The sequence below is a fragment of the Plectropomus leopardus genome, chromosome 5 (assembly GCF_026936395.1).
Source record: "Plectropomus leopardus strain MGB_pleo_1.0 chromosome 5, ASM2693639v1, whole genome shotgun sequence".
Taxonomy (NCBI): Eukaryota; Metazoa; Chordata; class Actinopteri; order Perciformes; family Serranidae; genus Plectropomus; species Plectropomus leopardus.
The window spans coordinates 27384209-27412010 of NC_142180.1; the positions used below are offsets into that span (position 1 = coordinate 27384209).

Sequence of the window (27802 nt, forward strand, 5' to 3'; positions counted from 1 at the left end):
TTGACAGGCTATAGGCTTCACTATAGAGGTCAGTTTACACCAAGTCAGTTTTGTTCTTGTGCTTGGCTGCAGTCTGCCTCCGGTCTCGACCCCTATGGGAATGGTATGGGAAGTAATGGAGACTGGGTGGGGATTTTGTTGCTTGACGCTGGTCAGCCTGTGCCAGTGCTACGGTTATTTAAGGAATGCTGACTCCCCAGTTTCAGCAGATCACGGGACACTGCAAGAGGTGACCATAACCACTAAGGCCAAATATGACTCTAAATGTCATGGTGTTCGTCTGTCCCGAGGCCGGCTTGCCACAAGTGACCGTGTCAACCTGGTGTCACTGCACGCAATGCAGACTTCCTGACCTGCTAAGTCTTTTTCAGTCGATCTGTCAGTGCAGTGTTTAGTCTTTGGTACACACACATGCTTTGTACTTGTGGGTTTTGGCCAATATTGGAGTGCTGTGATGCTTAAAAACGGACATCAGTTGTCAAATTTTGACTTGAGCCAGCAGAATAACTTTATGCATCTAGCCTTCATCACTTAAAAGATGTTATATCACTCAGTAGAGGAGTAACAGTAATGAATCAAGGCCCAGACTTCATGTCTGAAAGGTTGCTGCATTTATTCAGAAAACCTGAATTAGGCCAAACCTTGAAGGAATCTCTGCCAAGTCAATACAGGCATCTCCATATTTGAAAAGACTGATTATGAAAGGAGATTCCTCTTTTTTTTTCTAATAAAAGTCTCTCCTTATGTGCCTCTCTCTTTGAGTCCAAGTGTAATCTTTGTCAGTGTTGTCAGGCGCTTGACTTTACATGGTAGTCGCAATCAGAAAACAAGATTTCCCCAGTCCTGACTACAAGACAACATAACATACACCTGTAAATGATAGTTGTATAGAGCTTTCTGTAGTTACATAATTTAGTAGGAAAGCTTGATAGAAGCAGGGTAAGCTGCAAAAAATGGCAAAATCCTGCAGCAATAAAATATTCAGGTAGCAGCACTAAGATAATGAGCCAGAGATACCATTGACTCACTGTGGGAGTCTCCCTAATTGCTCATCTTCACCTGAAGCCAGTGCTAACATCAGTAATGAAAATGCTTGGCTTTTATGCAACTCTTTGCCATGGAAATCGATGTACTTGAAGCAAATTTTATATAAGCCTAGAAGCAAGGTATTTTTAATCAACACTGGCCTATTGAAGAGATGATTCTCAGTTGATAGATATTCATTTTGTAATACCAGGAAATTAGACTCCAAAAAAAAAACATGTTTTCACAGCCTTTAAAAGGTTGAGCAGGCTTTTTAATGTAGTTTTTGTTTGTTACACGTTACTATTGATTTTTGTCAAAACATTCACTTCTTCACTGGAGGAGGTACTGAAAGGCATAAAATGGCTTTTTTTTGGGCACGCATCATATTCCATTAAAACAGAATTTATACTCCAATCATGTTGTTTTCTGTTTGAGATTTCTCTTTGGTCTTTTTAGTCGCTGATTATGAATCAAGATGTATATCAAAGGAGAGATACACATTGCCTTCTTCCAGTTAGTTGGTGGTCAGTCTGTTGTTTCCATAAGCCAAGTTGTCACAACTGCAATAGTGTTGATAATGAAAGTTTAAATTCAGGTGTGAAATAATATAATAGAGGCCTGCCTTAATGTTGGATATCTTCATCTTAACTAAAATATAGATTTTTGGAATGTTAAATATAATAGAAAAACTGTTTTACAATTAGTTAAACTTTTAGCTCCATTAGATTACATCTAGCATAATACACTACCCAAGTGAGTTTAAGTCAAGTTCAAGGGTTAAAGATTTTAAGAGTTTTATAACAAATTTAAGATTCTGTTAAGATTACGTGACATTCAGAGCATTAATATAGCATCAAAGCAGTATTTGCAATGTAAAGATATAGTGAAGTATTGGCGCCCTGAGCAGTGAAGGAAGTCATGCTACCTCTGTGTGTTGCAATCTGAGCCTCTCTGTGGTTTGTTGTGATAGGTGCATACATCATAGGGCCTGTTTGTATTCCACTGGCTAGCTACTTGTCGCTGCTTTGCACTGCACTCATGGTGATTACTGCTGATTATCGGGACAGCAAAAGTGTAAAAGTGTAGCCCCCACCCTCTGGTTCCCCTCATGTAAAACTACTAGCTCTGTCAGCACTGTTGTTGTTGTTTAGCACTGTTAGTTGAGTTACCACTGTTAGCTGCTAGCTTCCAGCTAACCTTATACTCACTGAATTTCACATTGAGCCCTTTTAAGATTAGTAAAAATTGTTGTTTTCCTCCCTTTTTATTTTAGACTTTTAGATTGTCTTCAAGTCTGCTACAGATATTCACTGAGTCATCACTTTCACATCACTTTTGTCTGGGCCCCACATTTCTCGAAGAGGACAGCAGTTTGAAGAACTTTAAACAAGATCTTAAAAGAGTTTGGTTTTCTAAGTTGATGGCAAATGGTGATGCCGACTTCAGTTTTCTGTGAATGTCTCTTTTTGTGATGAGGCAGTTACATTGTTATCACATTGACGCATACCCAACTTTTGTTATTGTGTTGGAGCTAGTGGTAAAGAGAAGTTCAACAATGGTCTCATGTTGCAGTTTGGACAAAGCTGTTACAAAGAATAATACGAGCCTTTAAAGACATCCTCAGGTGTTGTGTTGCACAAATGTGAACAAGCAGAAGTTTTCCGACACCTCCCAGTGTGGTCACTCATTTATAATACAAATACAAAGCATCACGACAACATATATGTATGTTTATGTTGTGAGACCACAATGCAAGCTTAAAATACTGTCTTTAAATTATTGGCTTCAGTGCAACAGGAATTTTTCATTAAATTATTTTATCAGCCTTTCATAATGAACGGAAAATAAAAAAAACCTGAAAGCATTTTTAAATGTTAAGTTCAGATTGTGTAGTGTGTGTGTATAGTGAGTTTGCCAGACTACATGTACTTATCCTGTCCCAACAACAAAGAAATGGTGCACACCATATGAAATTTGTGCTCTTATTTCAAGCACCAGATCAAAGGTAGCTCAGCATTCATGAGTTGGAGAACACTAAAAGCTTCAAAGGGATTTTTTTCTTGCAGTGAAGAGCCAGTTACAGTAAATACACCAACAAGTGGGTCCAATTAAGCTAGTATATTATTACAAACACTCAACTGACACTCCTCTGTCAAACACATTTTAAAGGAGTAGACTATTACACCACGTTTTTTGCAGGACATACTCGACAGTCTTGTATGCTCACTAGTGTGTTTTGCGAGTTGGGACACCCCGTTCCATTTCAGCCTCGTACAGTGCATGGCACAAGGTGCTTTTTCCACCTCTGAAATCCTAGACAGGTGGAACATCTCATTGGTGTGACAGTGATGCAACTAAACACCTGACAATTTGGGTGCCACAGCCGTACCCATGGGGATTTAGATGTGGCTATTCCTGTGTGCATCTACTACAAAACAAAGAAATCCTTTGGCAGTGCAACCTGAGAGACAGAGTATTTGTGTGTAGTTGTGTGTGTGTGTGTGTGTGTGTGTGTGTGTGTGTGTGTGTGTGTGTGTGTGTGTGTGTGTGTGTGTGTGTGTGTGTGTGTGTGTGTGAGAATATAATTTGTGTTAACGTGGTCTATATAGGACTGCATTAAGAGGCTTGTAGTTTTCCATGAATTACTCCCAGTTTCATGTAACAAAGTCCTGGCTTGTATATTTTGCATTTTGAAAAGTGAATTACACCCTGCTAACACACATACCCCTGTTGTCTTGTATGTTAATGGGCCAGTTGAGAGCCTCGGACTTGTTTTCAGCAGTTTTGGGGAGATTATGGCATAGCTGGCAAATCGTATCCAATAAAACTTGATATACTTAATAAATTGAGCAGGTTTTGACAGTTAAATACCGACATCTGTTGGCCAAGGAGGTTTACAAGCTCATTCCAGTCTTAACTTACCTATTCTGAAGTCTCTTGGAAATGTTATTGCAAAACAATCTGTGCATGTCAAAGACTTTTTGTCCAAAAAGAAAAAAAAAAGATTAAACTTCTTCTGCTGAGGAAGATTGTGTATTGCAATCAAAAGCTCCAGAGCTGCTAGTAAATGGACCTTGTGGTGAGATTGTTTTGCCAATTACTGTTTCCAAGGTCAAGAGTGAACATAATATCTTAAGTTTAAAAAACTGATTTAAAACCCATTCCCACACATTCATTTTATTTTTGATTAAAACATCTGCAAAAAAGCTGGACTGTTCATTAGGAGCACAGTTTAATTTATCATTCAGTTATTCATTGCACCACACTCTCAGAGCGTAGAGTGTACTTCGGGCACAGATGGAGCAGCTGAGTGAAGTGCATTGACAGTGAAACTTAACCATTCATTCTTCTTCAGCTCTGCCTGTGCTGCCTTCACAGACCCACAAAAACCTCCAAATTTAGAGACTAAAGACACTAAAGCTATTTTTTTTCCCATAAGCGAAGGAGCTGTGAATTCCCAAACCCTGACTGCATTAAGATTGATATGTTATATTCTTTTTACGTCCAAGTTGCTGTAATTTGTATCAACATTGTATCAACATTTGTTAACTCTGCAAGAGGATGTTGTAGTCAGAAACAGACTTGTACAACACTGTCATCGGCTCAGTTTTATCACAGGCTGCTTGACTGCAAGTCCATGCCATGTCCAGCTGATCTCCATTCTGTTGCTGGTTGGCAGTGTGTGGGAACATCCACAGCCTTGTCATCGGACCATGGTCAGGACCCGTACTCTGTCCCTAAGGTTAGCTCTGTGGAACATTCTGGGCTCGGGTCCCAGAGAATAGTGACATGTCAGCAGCCCATTCAAATGAACAGGCTGAGGGTAGCACTATGTTAGCTGTGCTGGGGTGGGGGAGGGGGAGGGCGGAGGGTGGGAGTGCTAAAACTGGTGCTGTGTTAAACATTGCAGGGGTAGACCCTGGGAGTGTGGCTCCATGAAAGGTCTGGTGCTCCTGGATAGGCTCTGTGTTCAAACCTCAGGACACGAGAAATAAATTTATACTGTAGGTTAGATAAATGAGACACAGACTTTCTGCTTTTGTCTGAGTTAAAGTTTATTTTAGGCCAAGAAGGGTAATCTTAGGTGAATTGCTATTCCATAGTTCAGTGTCTTTAATCTCGGATATCATGCCCAACATCTTAGTCAGTGATGTGTTCATGTAACAGGACTGACAGGTAGCCACACTTGCAGCTCTGTGAGTCTATACTTCGGTGCATTGGTGCCTTTAGCTAAAGGCTGCCTTAAAAAGCATAGCAACATGCTCATAATGACAATGCTAACATGCAGGTATAAAGTCTACTATGTTTACCTTTATTTAGTGTGTTAGTATGCTAACATTTGCTAATTAGTGCTAGAAACAAAATACAGCGGAAGCTGATGGGAATGGCATTGGTTTTGCATGAATATAGTCAAAGTGCACTGACAAATATATTTTGATCTGATTATTGTGCACGGAGTAAAGTTAAAGGATAATTAAAGATATTACAGTTAGTTCTGAAGGACACCTGAATGTCTGAAACTATTGTCTTGTTAATTCATAGACCAAATCACTGTGGCATTGTGCTCTTTTGGGTAGACAATAGGTAATTGATTTGAATTGTGGAAAAACGTGAAAGTTGTTTATTTCTGTTGCCATTTTCAGCAGTAACTGTAATGTTTAAATAGTTTAACACGGTGGTCTGATCTTTTAATGTTTCGGCTATGCTTATTTTATGTACTGTGATGCTTTGCTATCATCTTTGATGAACCAAATCTACCAACATGAAAGCTAAGCAGTGCACTGCTGTGCACTGGGGCTGCACAGAAAATCTTTCGGTCTAAATGTGTGCTATATTTGAAATATCTTTGAAGCTTTACCTCACACACTCGCTGATAGAGGCAGCGGTATACCAGCAACTCCCCTATGCTAAAATCGCTGTTTTTGTCAATGGAGTTTGGTGAGAAAACGGCTTCAGTTCCCCGTTGGAGAGGGCTGCCTGTAGGAAGGTGAAGTGGTGTACATATACTAAGCATACTTAAACTGATAGGATTTTTTTTAGGTGGTTAAAAAAAAACTAACCAGTCGAAGCAGAGTTTGCTCACTGTTGTTTAATTTTATGTGTGTGACACAAGGTTTTCCACCCGGAGGTCATTGCCAACAAACATTTTGATTTGGTATACAGTAGTTAAGATATTTCGCCAACCTCATAGTGGTGCAACAGGAGAAGTCAGGAGATCCTCAAAGTTGGTAGGCTTCATCCTCTGAAAACTATGAATGTATCTTTAAAATGTCATAGCAATGATACACAGATTTGGATTTTGAAGGTTAAAAAGTGAAAGCTTTGATGTAAGTGACTCAGCACAGAGGACAGACGCTCACCACTAGCCTTTGTGTGTGTGCTACGTATCTGTGGGTCAGGATCAGGCAGGAATACAAGGCACATTGTGTCTTTAACAGGCTTGGCCCCTTTTGAACTTTTTGCTCTCTGACTTGATCACATTTGATCCACTAAAGCAGCAGCAGCAAGGAAGAAGAGTTGAAGCAACTTCCTCTTTTTGATGTTCATGTTTACTCCCTACAGCCCTCTCATACTTCACAGTTTGTCCTTGTTTGCAGGATTTTCTAATAATATGTTTCTGAAAACAGATTATATTCAGCACCAAGAGTCTGACAGCAAGTGATACACTCACTCTTGGATATACATTTTAGGTTGACTTTGCAAAGAGAGATTGTTTTGGCTTGATGCTTTCTGTGTGTGCAAACAGGGTTGTTCTAACTAGTCTTAACTTAGTATCAGTACATTAGCAGAGCAACAACTAACTGTAAAAAACCCTGCTGTATCATTGGTATTTGTCTCTGTCTCAGGGGAACGAAAGTGCTTCCGTCTTTCATTTTCTTCATTTGAAACTGAGATACTGAAACTAAATGTGGAGTTGTAAAAAAACAAATCATAAACCAATAGCAAAGGGTAACCACCTGCAGGACAGTGGATCTTATACTGAAACAGTTAAATGACAGCAATGTGGAGACTCTGTTCAGTACTTCCTCTTTCAGTTTCTCCAAAACTGACATAACTTACAGGAGGGCATTGGCAGGAGTTTTTCTAATTTATTATATAAAACAGGCAATCTTACCTTGCAAATTCAGTATAGCAACTTTTTATCATGTGTTTGTCGTTTTATAACTTTCACTTTCTACATAACAAGTCCATTTAATGGGTAGAGCAATGGCAATATTCAAAATTTTAACTCAGTAAAGAAAACCAAATACAGTTCTTAATTTAAAGATTTCTTAAGAAATTTGCATCAGTTACAAATACTGTATGCTGTAATAGGAAGTATCCTCTGACCAAACAGGATTACAATAAATGAATTGATATTGCTGCACTTGGTTTTGTTGTTCATTATATCGCATAAAATATTCACATTTACATACACATGTAAGCAGTTCATTATGGGAGCCTAATAGGATCTTGTCTGGAAATTTGCCAGAATTAAAATTTTTTTTGTGTTATATTGTAAAAACTTATTTAACAATGCTGTTCTTTGTCTTTTACAGGTCCTGTCATCACGACCATTGATCAGATTTAATGGAAACCAAGGGGTAAGAGCATATTTTTCTATCTCCGTCACTGTCTGCTCCAATGCAATGCATACACAGTTTTGTTTTTTTAATAGAAATAATGAAAATAATTGTAAGTGATTTTTTTTCATAAGCCATTATTACAGATGGCCTGATGAATCACCACCGTTGGATGCTACTAAGTATTTTAAAATCTAACATCAGAGCCAGAAAATAATTTACATTCATCATGACCTGCACAGAAATTCAAACTTTCAAGAGAGCAGTCTGAAGCTCAAAGAGTAACGACACACACTTTTTCAAACAAGACATGTGATTATGCCAACACAGGTGTCAGCTGCAAGCTAGCTATTTCATTCCCCCAACATGACACTTCAGTGCCATGTCTTAAAGTGTCGGCCTGAGAGAGCAGCAAGAAAGATGCTGGCGAAGCTGCTTCAAATTTAATGATGTACTTTTTGCCATATGTGTCATGTGCTGTGTCAACATTGCTTGATCTTAATTCACCACTGTCACTGAGACCTGATCAGGCAAATGTTTGCTCTTCCTTCTGGCCGCAAGATGTGGTTTATTTATTTATTTATTTATTTTTTGGTTCCTTAATGTGTGAAAACATCAACTGGGTTCCTTAACATCTCTTTCATGGCAGGAAAAATACTTCCAAACCTCTTTTTAAAATGTCACTTTCGCTGTCTTGTTCTTCATAACTCGCCTATTTTTAGCATGTTTTTGTACGTTTAAAAAAGCTTGCATATACTCACTAACTCTGGTAGAAAAGGGGTGTTGTTCTGTCAGTATTTCTTTTGTTTTCAACCATGATGTGTGGGCCTCAGATGTTGTATAGAAAGAAAAAAAGGAGGGATCCTGTTTGTGTTGTTTTGTAAGTTTTGGGATTTTTCAGTAGATGGTAGACTCATGTTTTTGTCTTAGAAGGAACTTTGGCTGATGATGAAACTTGAAACTTGATCGTCATGTGTTAGTCTCTCTGAGACCTTTCTAAGATCCCGTAGAGTGATTTGAGGGACTTATGCTTTTCAAATTATCTCTTGGAAATTGGATCGGACCAAAGGCTGCTCTCTTGTTGCTGATAAGTTGTTGGTGCCCCACTGTCTAGTGTCAACTCAACTGTTTTTACTATCACCAATATTAACAGCACTAGTAATAAAGCTGCTTGAGACAGAGCAGACCAAAAGCTGTTTGTAGCTGCTAATATGCACCACCGCAGCAAAGCTAAAGTTACCTCTGCCTGCCTTGCCTCTTTGCTGCAATATGGGGAAGTCAATAAATGCACAAGGTACGCCAAGTGAAGGAACAAAACAAGAAGCAGTGTGATAGATTGTGGATTGTTTTTATGGCTTATTATGCAAGAAACTGTGCCTTCTTTCTGCAGCTGGTACCTGTTTGTTTATGATAATGACAAAACTCACACTAGGGTGCCAGTACTCTGTATATGAGCAATTACCTGTACCCAAGAAGACAATAAACATCCTCGTGCTTACAAGCTTTCTCTGCAGGCAGAGTTTGCATGTGTAAGCCTGCCCTGTCTGGCATGCGTAGACAGTCTATGTGCACTTCTGTGCTGGCACGGATCAGCTCAGTTTGACATCCAAAGGGCTGGTTCATTTAGTGATTTGTCTTGTGTCCAAAGATTTTATTGGCTATCCATCTTTGTCCAAAATGTTGTCCTAATAGGCTGTTTATGGGCATTACTGTCAATATGGTCACAATAGCTCCAATAGCAGGATTCTAGCATCTCTATCATATGTCCTAACGTCTATCTTAATCATCCAGTCCTACAGATTCACTTTCAGCCCAACCCCCTTATCTGCACCCCATGCTCTTGTCTCCTGTAAAGGGTTTGATAAAGGTTATCATAGGTTATTAATGTGATCTGAAATGGTTGGCTCCATATTGAGAAATGCAGGTGGAATGTGGGTCCTTGTCGTAGACGTGTGATCAATTATTAACCAACTGCTGCATGCTACACTAGTGAGCATCTATACTTCTGCAAATGTATGCATTTGCTGAGGAGGATCATTGTGTTGTTTACCCTGAGATGTTTTCTAGTGAAGCTTTAGCGTTGCCACAGGTCTCAGCGATGTCACTGGATAAAATGTTATTACTCACAGCCAGTAACATGATGGCCAAAGCAAATACATGAAACTTATACAAAAACATACATTTTCTTAAAAGAATGGCTGAACATGGATGTTTTGGTTTTTTTTTTAAATAATACTTATGGAGTTGAGTCCATTTTATTGGCTCCCCCTCATTCAACGTTGAATGCAGTGTGCAAATTTCCCGCTCACTGAGAAGGGTAAAAGTTGGGAGTAGTGGCTTGTTTACATTGACCAACAGGAACATAAGCAATTTACCCTTTTGCTGCTTTCATATGGAATTGGGCAGACAGTCAACAGCAGACAGAAAACACTTTCCGGACACCACAGGAAAAACAAGCAAACTGTCCAACAAAATGGCAGGATGGTAAAACGAAACATGTATGACAATATGTTGCGATAGTAATACCGCTTTGCCAGGTTCTATATGAATACTTTGAAGTTGACACTCTCATGTCTGAGGCACAAACAAGCAAAATCTGCCTACGGACAGCTGCACATTATAGCACACCTGCCAACACCTCATACTGTCCACGCTGAAGTGTAATACTCACACAGCTTGGAGTGCATTGTTAAGGCTAAACACGTTCATCCACTGAATGCTTTCCAAACTCTCGTCAGTAGACCTCAGGCAGCAAATTTGTATAACAGTCATTGTTCAGTTTGCATGTTGTCTTAAAAATTTGGCTGTAAGATAGTAGATATGATTGTTGCTGCAGCTCAGGTTTGTATATTTTTCATTACAGCTGGTGATTTCTACACATCCAACATAAAGAAGTTATTTAAGCATCATTTAGGAGCTAGAAGATATTGTTTGCCGTCAATTTCTTTGTGTAAAATTTGGGAACAGTGCAGTGCAGAACACTGCAATCCTGCTCAGAGCCAGACTCCATCTTTCACACTCTTTCCAATAATGATGCTCAATCACCAAGTAAAATCATTTTTTAGTTATCGGTTTAGAAATCTCCTTTTCATCAGACATTAAAATGTTAAGTGCAGATGCATATTTATACATGCAGTACAGATATATGCATCATGTTTGTCAATGGCACAAATCAGATGGTAGACCTGATGTTGATTATTCTGATGTTTTTAGGCTTAAAAATAAATGAAAAGTACAGGCATGCATTTTACCGATGCAGCAGGATCACCGTGGTGGCAAATCTGTTGCTGTTGAGATCAGAATGCTAGTCAGAAGTGTGAAAGTGGCTAAATTACAGAGCAGATGGCCCGGCTGTCACGACGAGATCCCATATTCATTCACTCATATTCATTCATCTGGTACAGCTCTCTCTGAGCTCTGACAAAGTGCACACACACATAACAAGTTTCTTTCATCCTTTAGAGAGGAATGCATTTAAAAACTAAAAACAGACAAAAGATGTGAGGTGTTTTTACTCAGCGGTTTGGGTTCAGGTTTTTACTGGCCAAAGGGGATGTATATGTGGGCTGCATGAAAAGCCTTAACATGGTAGTTGAAGTCTGTCTGATGTTGTTTCTCCTGTACATTTCACTGTTGAAGTGACTTTTAGTTTTCTGTCTTCATGTGCAGTTTGCAGATTTCTGAGTGTGGGCCATCGTTGAATGTATGTGGCTAAATATCCATCATAGACTTTGCAATGTATCCGGAACCATTAACACTAGTGGACTCTTATGCACAGCTGTTTGGCCATTTTGTATGATTAATTGCCGGCAGAGACTGTCAGAAAGAAAGAGAGCTGTCTTTTCAGTCTAGCAAATCAGCAGTGTTTGCCATTTAGTTGGTGGTTTTCATAATACTATACAGTACATTATCTTTTTCTGAAACTAAAGAGTGAAAAAGCCTGCTCAATATTTTCAGAATACAGCGATCTAAAGCATGCCCAAAGTAAACTGAAAGCTTGCACGAAGGGGTTAAACTGATAGTACGCTACTTTTGTTTTTCTTTTCGCTCTTAATTTAAGATTGCAAATACAGACTGATGACTAGATCTGATCTTGTGCAAGATCAGATCTGACGTACATGTTGACCGTCAGCTGGCCTATGTTTGTTGCACTTAACAGTGTGTTCTGCTTTTATCAGAAAAAAAAATAAGTGAAATGAGGTGACTGGAAGCAAAGCTCTTGAGCAGTCAACACTTTTCATCATCTGATGTCTTCTTTGTGTGTCAGGCCTCTGTCTGATTTGCTTTTGCTGTCACTGCTTCCTCTCTCTCCCCTGTTCTTGGTGACTAGACTAGACGAAGTGCGTGGGGGTCTGCCCTCTCCAGCGACCCCAAACTTAAAAGAGGCTTTGTTTGCTAGATGCTGTACAGAATGGGAAGATGAGGCAAGCTGCAGGCAGAACAAGGAGGGGGCGGTTGGACAATCTGTTTAAAAAATCCACTTCCAACCTCAGAAAAGGCTGTATAAAAGGGATTATTACTTGGAGAGATGGTGTATTTCATTGTCAGTCCCTGCCCTTCATCCGGTGTTTGAAGTAATCTCTCTATGCTCTTTTAAGTGTGCTCTCCTGCTTTTTCTGTTGCTCTGTTTTGTCTAGGTTTTGTGGCAACAGCAGACTAAAGCTCATGAAGCTTTGATAAACACTTTAACGAATGCTGCTGCATGCAAGGTTTTTAATTTGCATGTTAAAGTGATTTTAACGTTGTTTTTTTTCCTTCCGTTTTTCCCAAGAGGAGAAAACAGATTTTAGAATAACGTAAACTTGAAGGGACAGGATCGAAAGTTAAATTATCCCAGTTTCAGCTCAAATCCCATGAGATGCACCAACTTGTCCTCAGAATGAAAACTTGAACACAAAACAGAATATTTCAAGCATCAACACTGAATCTGCATCAGACATACTTTAACTTTGCAATTAAATAGTTTGTCAGCAGACAGTTTCAAAGTGCACAAAGAGACTGTTGTGTAGTCTTGATGCACAGTGAAGACAAACTAGAGAAAAGGCCCAGTCACTAACAACAAGCAAGGGAGTGTCAGCTTTCACCTTATGACCCGCTTTCTTCAGAATCTGTACTCATTTCATGGATGAGCAAGGTCATGTAGGTACATACTGGTTTCAACACTCGCACGTTTCAGATTGAGCCATTTGGTGTGGAGGAGCCACTTCTCTCTCTTTCATCCTCTACAGTGTGAGTCAACTGAGTCACTCCCCTGTGTTTTGCCTTCCTGACGGTTTCTCTGCCTCTTAATCATCCCTGGATTCATGACCTCAACCAATCTCCTCTGTGCTTCTGTGAGAAAGTGGTTATGTGCGGGTGTTTCCCAACACCATGGCATAGTGCAGTTTAGCATTCATTTCATGTCCTCAAAGTGCCACATATTGTTTAATGTTCCTGTAATGTGGGTTTCACCATTGAAACTGAGTATAGCCTCTTAACATCCTCATACAAGATACACTACATTGCAAGATGTTTATAGATTTGGAAATACGCATCTTTAAAAAAGTCTACGTACTTAGTGTACATTCAGGGTTCCCACAGTCGTAGAAAATCTAGAAAAGTCCCAAAAGTCATGGAATTGATTAAAAAAAATCAGTAAAAATTTTAGAAAAATAATTGAATTTTATTTAAAATGAAATGGATTGTTACCACGATCTTCTGTGGATAACCTTCCATGTAAAAACTTATTTGTATATGGTTTTTCTACAGGTACTATGTATCTGTGCTCTGCTCGTTAAGTCATCAGTTGTTTTTACAAGCAATATTAAAGTCACAATATTTATTAAAACATTAAATATCAATTGTAACATCTGACCCCATATGCAGAAGTAATTGTGACAGCATATGGGGAATGAAAAGCATTTTTTTAACATAATTCGAGATCTTCAGTAGTCCAAATATTTGTCTACAGCCCTTTTGTGTCAGCGGACGCACTAAATATCTTCCAGTAATGCAAAATTAAACACTTAAGCACCACTGCTGGAAAAAATCCCAGAGGAAACCGCGGTGTGTTTGTGACAGGACTTGCTTTTCTGTTTGCTGTAATTCACATTTTAAAGCAGAGATTCAGGTCAGTAATGGTGGGTAATAGAGTCATAATGGGCTATCAGGAACTATTTCTCCTTTGGTAGCAGTGGAAACACTGTCTGGTCGATGTCGGTAGGTTACATGTAGCTTCAAACATAATGCAGGACTTGGTAAGAATGCTCTTTAAGTGTCGTAGTGCCTGTTGGCACAGACAGGGTCGGCAGCAAAAACATTCAGGACTTGGAAGGTTAATTTATCTTGTTACACTGAAGCAAGTCAGCTGATCATAAGGGTTTCACACCGTCCTTTGTGTTGAGACACGTTTAAAGGTGCAGTATGCAGTTCTGGAGAAAGATAGTTGTTGAGTGGCATTCACAGGTTGTCAAATGCCAACACTTGGGATGTGCACTGTTCAGCCTGACGACCAGCCCAAGTTGGTATTGACGAGCTGGGAAACAACCATTTCCAGAGTTTCATACTGAACCTTTTACTGCTTTTTTTTTTTTTTTTACCTCAGCTGCCAAAAATGTCTCCACCTCCACTTCCCACCATGGTAAACATACACTTACCTTTAACATCTTTTTGGAGTAGAATTGTTGAGTGTGTTTACATGGACATGAATAACCCATTTATGATCAGGATTTTTTGAGTAAACTGTTTTTTAACATGTAAAAACCTTATTCAGTAACTGGGAAACCTGAATGACAGCTGTAGAAATCTTGAGCGACATCACTTTTTTTTGTGCTGCTTGCAGACACTTTTCACAACTATTTAAACCTTAGGATTATGAGCACATTTGTGCAATTTCTTTTTAAAAACATGGGTAATAAGGCAATGAGCAACTTGGTAAGAAATGGTCCAAAAATCACAATAAAATTAGTAGATTTAGAAAATTGTTTTTTAAAAAAAGTAAGGATGGAAAAAAACAAGGAAAACAATGTTCATCAGTATCACAATTACATGTCTAAAATTATTTGTAAATTAAATATTTTAAAATACTTTTTTCAGGTTATTTCCATGTTTGTTTGTTTTTTGCTCTCTTTTACTTTTTTATTTTTGTTTCTTTTTTTGACTAAATTTTAGGTAAATTTCGTACACTTTTTACTAATTTCTTGCTAATTTTTGGGTCATTTCTTCTCTCATTGTTCACTGCCTTCTTCCCCTGTTTTTTATGGGAATGAGACCAATCTGCTCAGGTTTCAGAAAGGGTTAAGAAACTGTGATACATACGAGGAACATGAATAACCCAATTTCTCTGTGCTCATGTTATCACCATATCCTGATTATGATCATAACCAAGATAAGCCTCATAAGCTTGTTATTCATGTGTTTTTAATCACACTCAATTATGATAATAAAAAGTAAAAATTGTGCTATAAAAGTTGTATTTTAAAATGAGTTAATCAGTTCAGTTTCCCTGATGTAGACTGAAGCAGAGGCAGTGTATGTGTTATGTCATACACAAGTGGAGTAGTATGGAAAACTAAGAGCACAGGTCTTCCAGGAGGACACAATAAAGGACACTGCATTTATTTATAGTCCGCCACCTGCAGCCTTCACACGTGTTGAGACCTTTGGTAAACAGAGCTGAGCTGCCTACAGTCTGACCGCGTGTGAGTCCCGAGCACTGGTGAAGAAGCCAGTGAGTCACAGGCTGGGCCTCTGATCCAGGTTAAGTCAGTGGCAATGAGCTGCCACCAGTTAAAACCATCTAATTCAGCTATCTTTTGTTAGCGTGGCTCAGTGTGATGCACGGTCCTTGGCTCGCACACTGCTTGAATATGTGCTCATGAGCAGGGGGGTCAGCCTGCCTCCTGGAAACACAACCCTCTGCCTTGCTTTACAGCTAGTCTGAAACTTCTTTATCTGGTGTTTTTCTTTTCAGAACTTGTGAATTTAATTCACTCATGAATACACATCCTAATTATAGGGTGTTAATACAATTTTGAGGTGGAATCAGGTAGACTCAAGGGGCAAGAAGAGGTTTCAGTGTCCCTCCTGTGCTTTCTCTGCTCTCTCACATTTCTCTAAGAAGATTACCGACATACCTCTCTGCACGGCATTAAAATGTCCCCCAAATGCCTTACTCTAAAAGTGCAAGATATCATTTTCAAGCAAATATGCAGCACGTGCATCCCAGTTGTTACTTGCTAAATGATTTTCCTCAGTTTAAACAAATTGTTCACCAGCTGTCTAATTAGAGGTTATTTGACGGCAGTAAACTCCACTTCTTTTACAGTCTTCTAAACGAAACACCTGTAGTGTGGGTTATTTCTGGGGGTGGAATAAGATGTGCATAACTGTCGAGACTGCAGAAAAACCAATCACAGTTCTTCTGTTTAAGTATTTTACCTGCGGTTCCTCCAATCACAAGTTGGGAACACAATTTTTTGTTCTTTGGTTTTCAGTGTTTAAAAGCAGCAAGAAAATGCCCGGGGCTTGCTTATAACTTTGCCTAGTCAGGGCCACGTTTTCAATGAATAAAGGACTGGCATTTGTTTAAAGTGCTGAATAGATCAAAAAGAAAAATGAGTGTTAAAGTCTACAAATAGGTTGTAGAGTGCAGTTAGTCATCCTCTCTTAGTGCTTGTCTGAAAAGTCTTAATAATATACAGCTCCAAAAAAGAAAGGAGAACACACATGTATGAGAGCAAGGATAAAAATGCAATCTTTATTGAACTGAACTGAAGTTTTTTTCTGGAAAATGTCTTTTTTGTTGTTGTTTTTTTAATTAAGAGTAAGTTGGAACTTTGAGGCCTTGTCCTGACACCAAATAATTAAGCAAAGTAAGACTCAAACTCAGAGAACAAAAAACATTCAGACTGAAGTCTGTAAAGACAGCAAAAAAAGTGCATATGTGCATAGAGTCCAAAAATGACAAACATTTAAGTCCAAGTTGGACTATTTTTGGACTTTTGTGTGTGCGTGTCTTCCTTTGCTACATTGTGGCATTTTTTCAGCACCAAAAAAGAAGACAAACATAGGACTGTTCTTAGGATGGGCTGCACCTTAAAAACTGAGTTGTCTTGTATTTATTTATTGTGTAAGGTAAGATAATCCTTATTTGTCCAGCAATGGGGATATTTGCCAAATTTTCATGTTTTTCTTCTTTGTCTTTTACAGAAAATTTCAATACCACGGTCAGAAAATTCCAGTGAACTGCAAACATTTACTTTCTACCTGTCAAATGTGGGCAGAGATAACCCCCAGGGCAGCTTCGACTGCATCCAGCAGTACATCACCAGGTGAAAGCAAACACAAAAACTCACTCACTTTCATTTGTCTCCCTTTTATCAAATGTGCAACTAGTTCTTCTTTTTCTTAAGCACAGATTCACTAACTGCAATGTTATTTATTTTAATTTGGGGTTATGCCTTTTTAGCTCTGTGTAAATAATCAACAGTCTTTCGATAGAGTTACCCAATGAGTCTTTCCAGGCAGACAGTCTGTTTAGTTGGGGCCTGAGGTGAATCAACTGGCCTCTCAGTGATGCTTAACAGACATCTCTGATGAACATAATCCGGACTTTGGCTCCAAGTAGCAGTTACAAAATGGAAAGACATAACCCCGAGGTTTATTGGCATTACACTGGTAAATCATGTTCTTGCCCTGTTTATTTACAATTAAACAAATGTGAAAAAGATAGGTAATAATGGCAATTAAAGTCCTAGAGATGCCAAACTGACATCAAATGATTAATGGTGATGAAGATAGACTGTTTTGTAGCCTCTAATAGCTTATGTCTTGGTCCAAAAGTTGCACTTGAACACATCATGAAGACTATAGTAGATAGCAAACTAGCATCTAGTTCTGTGCCTGCCTGAGAGAAACCAACTTTCCATACCAGCAGCCGGCAGTACACAGTGTTTGACAGTTGGCACATTAACAACAAAATCTGTTGTTGAAAGATCAAAGCATATTTACCGTGGACTAACGAACAATGGCACTCCTGCTAAAGACGGTGTTTGCTTGTTTGTTTTGATCTCATACCCTCTTTGCTGTAGCCATTTGTTTGCTTTCCCCACCTTCGTTCTCTTCTCGTGGACTGAGCTGAACGGCCAGTTAGTGATTTAATTAACAGACAGGCTACAATGTCTCAGTTGCCGATTCAATATGCTGAATCGGTAAAAAAAATAATACAGGCCAACTGGTGCAAAAGGTTTGAGATGCTGCAGAAACTACAGCAGCAGAGGCTCACAGACAGCTGACATTGACTAAGAGCTGACCATTGGATTGGTGTGTCAGGGTCCAAACACTGACCTTTAATACATATTTTTCTTAAGTTAATGATAAAACAAAATACATTTTTGCAAATTGTGCATAGTTGCTAAAGAAGAACTAAGTTGTTCAAAACAGAAACTGTGCTGATATCTTTGTTTTTGATACATTTGCAGTTTAAAATGCGTGATCAAATATATTTTTAATTAATATTTGTAGCACTTGCTCTTGCTGCAAGTGTTGTCTCTTTGTGCCGCAACAGTTGCAATGACACAAGACCTGCTTATGATGCAGGTCCATCCCCTCCCATGCATCAAACTCGTTCTGCACCTTTTCAGGCCTACTATATGCAAAAATGTTGCTGACTCAATCAAACAAGTAGGACCAGATGTTTGTGCTGAAGGGGAAGGAAGTAGAAGGACAGATTGGGTAACGACAAGAATCTTCTGCCTCCCTGACTGTCAAGCTTCTGACCCCATTCTTCTGAAAATATTTTTAACAAGTGGGTCAGGTGAAGTTCATCCACATCTCAGACTGGATCCTAATCAACCTTTAGTTCCAATCTAAAGCCCAAATGACAGAGCTCAGCTTCCACAGGCTGCGCCAGCAGCACCATCTCATTTTCTGCCAAATCCTCACCGAAGTGGAGGGGAATCAAAGAGAGCCGGAGAGTCAGGAAAGAATGGGATTTGATGCGGCAGTGAGTCGTACTGTGGGAACCCACAGTTGGATGGAAATTGAAAAAATAATAGTTGTGCCCCTCAGGGTGTTTAATGGATCTCATCTGGGCAGGAATGCACAGTGCAGGGGTGGCTTATTGCAAATATAGAGAGATTTAAGGTTATTACTGAGAATTGACTTGTAGCAGTGGATTTCTGCCCCAAAATATGATACAATTTTGGTTTACTTCCATACTATTTCTGTCAAACTAATCATGTAGAATCTTTAAGATAAGCAGCATTTCCTCCTGATGCTTTCTTTTCTTTTTCCACTGAAGCTTCTGGTCACTCTCTCTTCGTCTTTCTTTCTCACCATCTCGTCTTTGTCTTGGCAGTGAAGGGAGCATTCAGCTGGATTGTTTGGGTGGGATCCAGGACAAGATTACAGTGTGTGCCACAGACGACTCCTACCAGAAGGCCAGGGAAAACATGGCCCAGGTCGAGGAGGAGACTCGCAGTAGGAGTGCCATCGTCATCAAGCCTGGGGGAAGATACGTAGGTGAGGAGACATGGCACACACACATGCAGACCACAAAATACCAGACATTTTCTCAGTCACAGACCTGCAACGACCAGAATCAACTCATCTTCATGTTGATGATAAGAAGGTATTTCCATTTAAACACCATAAAGGTGTTAGGAGTTAACAGGCATGAAGAGACTGGAAGAATGTCTGTACCATGCAAACAGTCAAATGGCCCGTGTGTTTGTGTAGCCTCTCTCTGCTGGTGAATGGGTTCACATTGCACCAGACTGGCTGTTTGGGTCTGGGGCTGAATGGCAGAGGGCCAGCACACTGCCAGTATGCCTCATCTGTAACCAGGACTTTATTGAATTTGATGGTGGTTGCTTCCTCAATGGTCAAACACCTATTGTGCACTCTTTCTCCCCAACCCTCCTGAATGTAATTTAAACACACAGAGGCAGAAATGTCCCCAGGCTTAACACATCAACTTTCTGACTTGTTTTGTTCTCGGATCTGAGCTATAAAACACGTCGTGCTACAGCTGCAGCCGAAAAGCAAAGCAGCCCTGCCTCATTGCCTGAAAAGAAAGAAATCCACTGTAAGCCTATTCACTGTTCAGTGGTGAGTCAAAAATTACGTCTAGTCCTTGTGTGCTGTGGAGGCAAACAGTGTTTCAGTCTCAGTAGGAGGCAACACAAGATTCAGTCTGATTCACCTGAAAAGGTCTCAGTGGGAGAAGGTGATAATAGCTTATGTTTGTAATGCAAGGTGAGTCCGAGTGGACGTGGCGGCAGTAAAGATCAGCACATGATACATCTTATGTGAGTCATCTGCAAGTCCTCTCAACCATTATCAGTCACCGAGATAAAAGATGTTGACAGAAACAAATATATTTCAGGCTTAGATTATAGTTATTTTCTGTTGTCAAGAAAACAAGCAAGCGCTGGCTGCCAGCCAGAAAGTCACTTGAGTCCTTTTCTACCAGCACTTTTGTTAGATTGTTGTACTGAAAAATTCATCCTGTGATTTAAATTGTCAGCAAACTGTACAAACTATTTTTTCCTCTAGAATGAAAAGCCTGAAAATAGTTGATATGGTTTCTGTGGTAAAAGAAAAAAGCTAATACTCTGTGTCTGAGGCTTTGGTTATCTGCCAGGGATTGCTTCCTCTGGATTGGGAGAGAATTGCTGCCCCAAGCGAAGGACTTCAAGTATTTCAAGTAGAGTCTGACCGATACTGGATTTCTGGGGCCGATGCTAATGCTGATATAGGGGAGTGAAAATTCAGAAATTGATATGTTAGCCAACATTACATATTTATGCAATTATGCAATGCAATTATTCCTCAGATAAGGTTATCAGATTCTTGTGATAAAGATAGGTTATGGAAGCAGCATATTTTAGTTTAACAATAACCTTTTATTGTCAAAAATGACATTGCGACATGTACAGTTTCTGTTGTTATTAGTTACACAAAAAATATGTGGTAAATAGCCAACGTTAGGAGTTACTTAACAGTCTAAAAGAAATGTTGGGAGTTCAGTAACAAACTGCATCTGGGTACTCTCCAAGAGCTGTCTCCAGCCACACCAATATTTTATCTACTTTTGCTTCTTCTTTCATGGCTTCTTTTCTTTGCCGCAGAACATTGCTTCTTTCCGGGAGCTGATGGGGGTAACAGTCGTTTTCCTGGAGATCTGCCATCACTGTGTTTCTTACACATTAACTAACTAATTCACTGACACTGTAACTTCTACACTGTATCCATTGACTCAACTTCTTCATCCTCTCCTGCGGTACGCTAGAGTCTACAGAGTATCACTATCGCCTCTCAGGCCCAGATGCATTATTACAGAAGGGACGGCCTGTCCCTGGCTGTTTAGCAGTGGATATTGCTGCAACACAGTACATAGGCATTTTGGACAAAATGTCAAAAGTCTTACCTCTTCACACTCTACTGATGATCTACTGATTTTTGAATGGTTGTAACTAAAATTATGTCCAGATCTTACATAATGCACCTTTAAGGTGACATTGTTCACCCATTTGCAATTTTTTTTCAATATCTTAGATAAGCAAATGTATATGGTATGATAACTGTCATATCATGGTATACCTTGAAAACATTATATCGCTACAACCCTAATCTCATTCGGCCTTGCAACACCTCAAGATCCCCCAGAGGAGCCGAAAAACTCACTTGGGAGAGAGACATCCTCTAGTGTACCTTGCTTAGCCCGCTGCCCCCTGCAACCCGGCTCTGGATAAGCAGATGAAAATGGATGCATGGAAGAAAATACTGTGATGACACTGAAAACTGGATTATTCAGAAATCCTGACCTCATTTAACCTCTCTAATGTCAAACTCTTCCTTCTCTTCTGTAATTCCTCCACACCTCAGGTAAGAAGGTTCAGATCCGGAAACCGGCACCTGGCCTTTCTGATGTCGCCCCATCGCGGAGGACATCTCGACCTGTCATCATCTCTAGCGGCACGTTAAAGAAGAGCACAGCTCAGCACAGGCCGCTCCGAGAGCGCCTCACACACCTCCTGGCCCTCAAGCCTTACAAGAAGCCTGAGCTGATCCTGAGGTTGCAGAAAGACGGCCTGCTCCCATTAGACAAGGACTCCCTGGACAGCCACCTGCAACAGGTGATGTACATTTATTGCCTCATTTGCCTCTCCGGTACTGCAGAGGCACGTAGTCCCACTCATGCCTCTTTCTCATTTTCTAGGTGGCGAACCTGAATGGGAGAGACAACACCTTCACATTGAAGGACTTTTTGTATAAGGAGATCCAGAAGGATTGGCCGGGCTACACAGAAGGAGACCAGCAGCTTCTCAAGAGAATCCTGTTCAAGTATGTCAGAGATGTGTGGATCACTCACACTTTAAACTCACACATCACCTTATTCTAATGATAGAATTTGTCACACAGCAGGAAGTCGGTCGTCCTTATATCAGTGTACCATGCTCTAAATGGTCAGTTAACTTTTCCCTTTAACTCTGATGATGTTATAAGCCGGTGTTTAGAGAGTTTTGCAATGTTTTGTGGCGGAGCATACCGGCAGCCTGAGGTTCTTGAGCTTCTTAGCAACAGCAGCTGATACTGTAGGAATGCATTTCTATTTTAACACTTTTTTGTGTCTAACTTTGGTATATTTGATTTGTTTTCTCTATATTTGCTGGAACTGGATAGACTACTCTCAAGTTTGAGATTTTGAGACACCGCAGAGCACCTTGTTTTGTTGTTTGTGTCAAGTCTGTGGCGAGGGTGGGGCTACAGGGTGATGGCTTTGGTACGTAAAACTCATGGAGCTGCGAAGCTTTGTAGAGAGATGACCTTTGTGAAGGAATGACAAGTATGCACGCAAAATCTTTTCCTTTTAATATCTTTCTACATAATAAATTAAGATGATGGTGTTTAAGATATGATTAGGGTATAGAATAGCAGGTGTGTCCCCAGGAAGTTTTCTGTGTGCTCCACTGAATTTCATCTTTGTGTTTTATTTGTTGACAGTACGAGCCGCTGGCCTTCTTCCCAGTGGAAAAAATCTGTTTTTTCAGGATCTGGGACACGGAGAAAAAAGCAAGCTCCCAGCTAGCTAAATTTAGACCAGGCAGCAGTGCTCTGGTGTTCAGTTTGTGTTTACGTAGTGGACTCAAGAATAGCTCCTATTCTCCATGATAAGCTTAGTTTTACCTGTGGTGCAACTCTGAAAGCTGCTAAAGGTGACCAGTAGAAAAGAAACACTCATATGGTGTGATGCAATGCATTAACCCTGCAACATATACTATCTTTTATTCTTAGCTGAAATGTCCAACTTCTGTTGAGATTGTTTCTGGCACAGTTTTATTGCTTGTTTTGTGTGATATGTGGCTTTCGAAATTTGTTTTTTGGTATTTTATTTACCTCATCTACATATACAAATATCTGAAATGCCTCAAAATAATATTATTATAACAACACAAATTGCAGCCTTTCTGGTTTAGTGGTATAAAAAGGTTAGAAAAAAAACAGTTTCACAAAGTTAGTGTTTATTAAGGGCCATACACACCAAACTGACATCATGAACTAGTTGAACTAGGTTGACTGTTGTTTCGCCTCATGTCACCTGTGTCTCAGCCAGAAAGTTGCACTTGAGCACACCACAAAGACTACACTCAACAACCAACTAGCACATAGCACCTGCGTCAGAGGAAATGACTCTTCATACCAGGCGGCGATCGTCATTCAAAAGTGGAAATTAGACCAACAGGGAAGATTCAAGATGTTAGTTAGCCAGCAAGCACATAAACAACACAAAGAAATGTTGAAAGAACAAATGATATTTACCATGCACTAATGAACAATAACACAAGCAATGAAGAACCATTTCTACTATAGAGCTCAATGGCTAAAATAATGATCTTATCTAGTATAACAAGTTTGTTTCAATTTCGTATCCTCTTGACTTAAGTTGTTGGTTTGCTTTCCTCACATTCATTTCTTTTCTTGAGCACTGACCTGACCTGCCAATCAGAGCGATTTCAGACGATTCAACATGCTGAATCAGCCAATAATAAGCCGATGATGGCAGACTAGTGCCAACAATGGGGGGACACGCCGCAAAAATTAGGGCCCAAATTGTTTACTGACAGCCTGACAATGAAGGATGGCCGATCATCAGCTTGGTGTGTCAGGGCCTTTACAGTCCTGTTGTACTGCATTACAATGTGATACAGTTTGATTTCAATTTTTCTGTCCACTCTTTATAATTTTTGTGTGTGTGCATGCCAGGATTTAGTTTGTAAAGGCATGTATATTCACTCCAATCCAAGTTTGTTTTTATAGCACATTTCAGACACAAAGGTAATTTACAGTGCTTTGCATAACAGGGTTCTCGCAGATCCTTAAAAAGTCTTACAAGACAGTAAATTAATACATCTAAAAATAACGCCATAATTGATTTTAAAATGTCTTAAATTAATTTTTCAAAAGTCTTAAAAATCCTGAGACACAGAAAACAGGATATTATAAATCATTCTTTCATATAAAAAAGCTAATATCTATTTTTACAAATATTTTTGTATTAAATGCAGAATGCAGACGTCATGCAGATGGGGATATAATAAGATTTTTTTTTTTTTTTCCCCAGTATTTGAAGTAGATTGTCAGCCTTTTAACTTGACCAAAATGATCATGCTTAAGGATAAAACTTTGGGTAAAATTGTCTCCTTCAATTTTGGTTATCGATAAATTGGTCTTAAATTTAATTTTGAGCGTCATTAAAAATGTCTTTAAAAGACTTAAATCTAACCTGCCTTAAGCTGTAGGAATACATACAAAACAAACAATAAATAAGATCATTCATAAAAACAAGATTAAAAAACAAAACAACAAAAGGGCAGATTTAAAAGATTTAAGCGGAGTAGAAGTATAAAAGTTCACACATATATGGACCTTATTTGTGCATCTCCTTTTAAGCGATAATTTAAGCTCTATTTGTCAGTTTGTCAGCTGACAACCATAGCCTCCCACTTAATACCACCCCCCTCTCCCCAGATCCTCCAGATTTTTGAGCTGATGCAGTCAGTCACGCAGGAGTAGCACACCAACACGATTTGAACGCACATGATGCAACAGTGTTCCAGCACATGCTGATCCATGTGTGAGGTGGCACCCGTCCAAGGTTCAGCCATATCGGTCGGCCTGCTACTGTCCCCACCACAGACACACACACATAAAAACACACACACACACACACCCTGATTGAACTAGGGTGGGGCATTGAGGAGACTCTGTGTCCGAATTGCCCTTTTCTGATATTGTCCTCAGATGTGACAGCAACATCTCTACATGTGCAAAGGGCTTTTAAACATGTCAAATTCTAAGGTCATGTTTGTAGATCGTGTCAGTTAACACATGAGCCAGAACTGTTTGTACAGGCAAGCTTCAGCTTTAATGATTAATTCCTAAAGTTAAGAGTCTGCAATTCTGTAGAAAGATTGTTGACATTTGAACTCGGCACCCAAACAAATACAGCACTTCTTTCATTTAAGCCTACGACATTTACCGTCCCTCCTGCTCTCTCTGTTTTTCCTCTGTCCTGTGCACAAGCACAAACGCGCCCTGTTGCTGTTTGGCTGGAATAGTGTTGTGTTGCTCGGTCTGATCCACTTAGTTTTACAATTAACAGAGCCAGGGCTTTGTATGGACAGTGGATATTTTTCAGCACTCACACAGAACGAACAGCTAGCGGACTGTGAGGGGATATTTGCTGGATTAAACAAAGTGTATTGGATTAGAATGGCAGACTGCACCTTTAACTGCTTGTGAATAAATGTTTTAAAACAAGACTGGATCAGCGGGTTGGTTGTCATGCTGGGAATTAATTTTGTCTTGGCAGAGTTGGTTGGGCACTGTTTATCGAGGTTGGGTGGTTGTTATTTGGCACAGCTCTTTTGCTTTGACACTTCTGCTGTGTGACAGATTAATCTGGTACAAAATGAGGTCAGAGTTTAGTGCATCATAATCAATCTGAGTGCGGGCTCACACCTGGCACTAAGAAGGTTATTGGCTCTAAATACATGTGTAAAAAGAGCTACTCTTGTGAAGAGGGTCAGAGATCAAGTGGTGTGAAAAAAAGCTGTGCATTTCATCCCTGATCCTGTTAAATGACCCTTTAGTTTACTTTGTAGTATGCATAAACCTCCCAAACAGAATCCATAGCCAAAGTGAGCTGCAGCACCATATTCTGTCTCTCTCGCGCTCTCTGTCACTGTAGTGTCATGCCACTTTCTCAGGCGTCTTGAACTGGCTGCCAAAATCGTTTCAACCATCAAATAAACACGCAGCGCTGTCTGAGAGATTACACCCATTCTTCTGTAGAGAAGAAAAGAGCAGAATTGGACTATTAAACTGGTTGGAAACTTGTAAACAGATTTAATGATTAAAGTTCTGCAATGTCCATTTTTCGACATGAAGTGTGTGGTTATGATAAAAGTGCTGCTTTTGTCAAGTAGGTCCTAATTTGCTCTGTTGTCATAGCTACCCACTCAGCTTCACAAAGCAACTGTTGCAACTTGTTTTTGTTCTTCTCAAACGTCTGATGAATTAGCTTGTCACTGGAGAAATGGCAGCGACGCGGTTTGTGTTTTTGCTCGAGTATTTTCAAGCTCAAAGGGCACATATCACCATGATGGATTTAGCCTTTGACGTGTTGGTCAGTTAGCCCTTTGAAACCTTAACAAATTGAATTGATTTCTTTCAGTAACAGAAGGCAATGTAGCAACGAAAGACGAAATTACCCAAAAATTAGCACAAAAAAATAAATAGTGAAAAGTACAAGAAACTTACCTGAAAATTAATAGAAATAAACAAATAATAAGAAACTTCAAAAAATGGAAATGGCCTGGACAAAGTGCTTGGAAAGTTATACAATAATGTAACATATTTTCAAATATGTAGTTTTGTTATTTGTATATATATATTATTAGTTTTTCTCAAGTGTCTTTTCCAGACATTTTTTCCTAGCTTTTTAAAAGTAATTTCCTAAATCTACTAATTTCTTGCAATTTCTAAAACATCCGTTAACAAGTTGCTCATTGCCTTTTCCACATTTTTTGGAGAAAAGTCTCACAAGGTTTAAATTCTTGTTAAAGGCATCTGAAAGCAGCACAAGGAAAGTGACGTCGCTCCAAGTTTTAAAGGGCTAACAACACTTGCACTTGGAGAACAATTTGGATCTAGTTGAAGCCTCTAATGTTGCTGACATAATGCAGATGGAAAAGCTGTGTCTCCTCAACAGGTAGTTGGATATATAAAGTAGTGCTGCTGCAGTGCTGATATGCAATTTACAGTTTAGATTGTGCAGAAATGATATCATGATATCAATTCCTTGCGTGTGCATCTGTGTGTTTACTCTCTTAGGAAACAGAGCCAGGCCCAGAACAGCTCCGCCCCTCCACTGGAGAGCCCGCCCAAAGAGCTGGCCGGCAGCTCGCCATCTCAGGTAAGGTTCCTGTTTTCCTCTTCTACCTCTCTCTCACTTCCTTCCCACGTACACATGTTAACATCTGGCTTTTTAATGTAATGGGAAAGGTTATTATCAGCATTCACATCCAGGCCAAATGACTCTGCAGTAGTCATGGACATTTGTCGCCTCTGGCTCTAATCAGCATTGATGAAAGAACACATGGGCAAATGCGTTTAATTTAGCTCCCTTACCAGCGAAATGCAATGATGTGCCAACACAAAATACCATCCATCTCCGTTCAAGCAGCACGCAGACGTCTGTACAAATTATTCTGCACCGAGTTTTAAAGAGAGACTAAATAGAGATATATTAAAAGCAATAACCAACCTAAAGGCATCCATGCTGTGCTTTCTGTTGTTTACTAACATGTTTTCCGGCCTGTTAGTGACGTGAGATATGACACACGGGAAAAAAAAAAACACTGTGTACGCAGCTCTGGTCTGCTGGCAATGGGAAAGGACATATTTTGTGGGTTAATTTGCATTTAAAAAAACCCAAGTAAACATGCAAATTTGTGGTGAAAATGTGGTATAACAGAGAGCATTAATAAATCAAGACAGCTCACTGCCCCTTTAGGTGACTAGCAGCAGTCCTGAGTCTCTTTATTTCATTTGAAAAAGTGAACCTGAGTGCAGATTATGACCTGTTCTTTTGTCCCATGGTCACTGAAGTAAATATGGGACCCACTTTTCACAAGCCCTGAACCTTTTATACATTGTGACAAAAG

At 39.6% G+C, this 27802-nt stretch overlaps 1 protein-coding gene across 1 annotated transcript in view; it reads left to right on the forward strand.

The window, feature by feature from the left end:
- ell (elongation factor RNA polymerase II) overlaps nt 1–27802 on the forward strand; it is a 45617-nt gene that overhangs the window by 8651 nt on the left and 9164 nt on the right. The window contains exons 2-7 of the mRNA XM_042481924.2: nt 7566–7610; nt 16779–16900; nt 18928–19091; nt 21459–21709; nt 21793–21917; nt 26970–27051. Of these exons, the coding sequence (XP_042337858.1) occupies nt 7566–7610; nt 16779–16900; nt 18928–19091; nt 21459–21709; nt 21793–21917; nt 26970–27051 (789 nt within the window). The remainder of the gene's footprint in view (nt 1–7565; nt 7611–16778; nt 16901–18927; nt 19092–21458; nt 21710–21792; nt 21918–26969; nt 27052–27802) is intronic.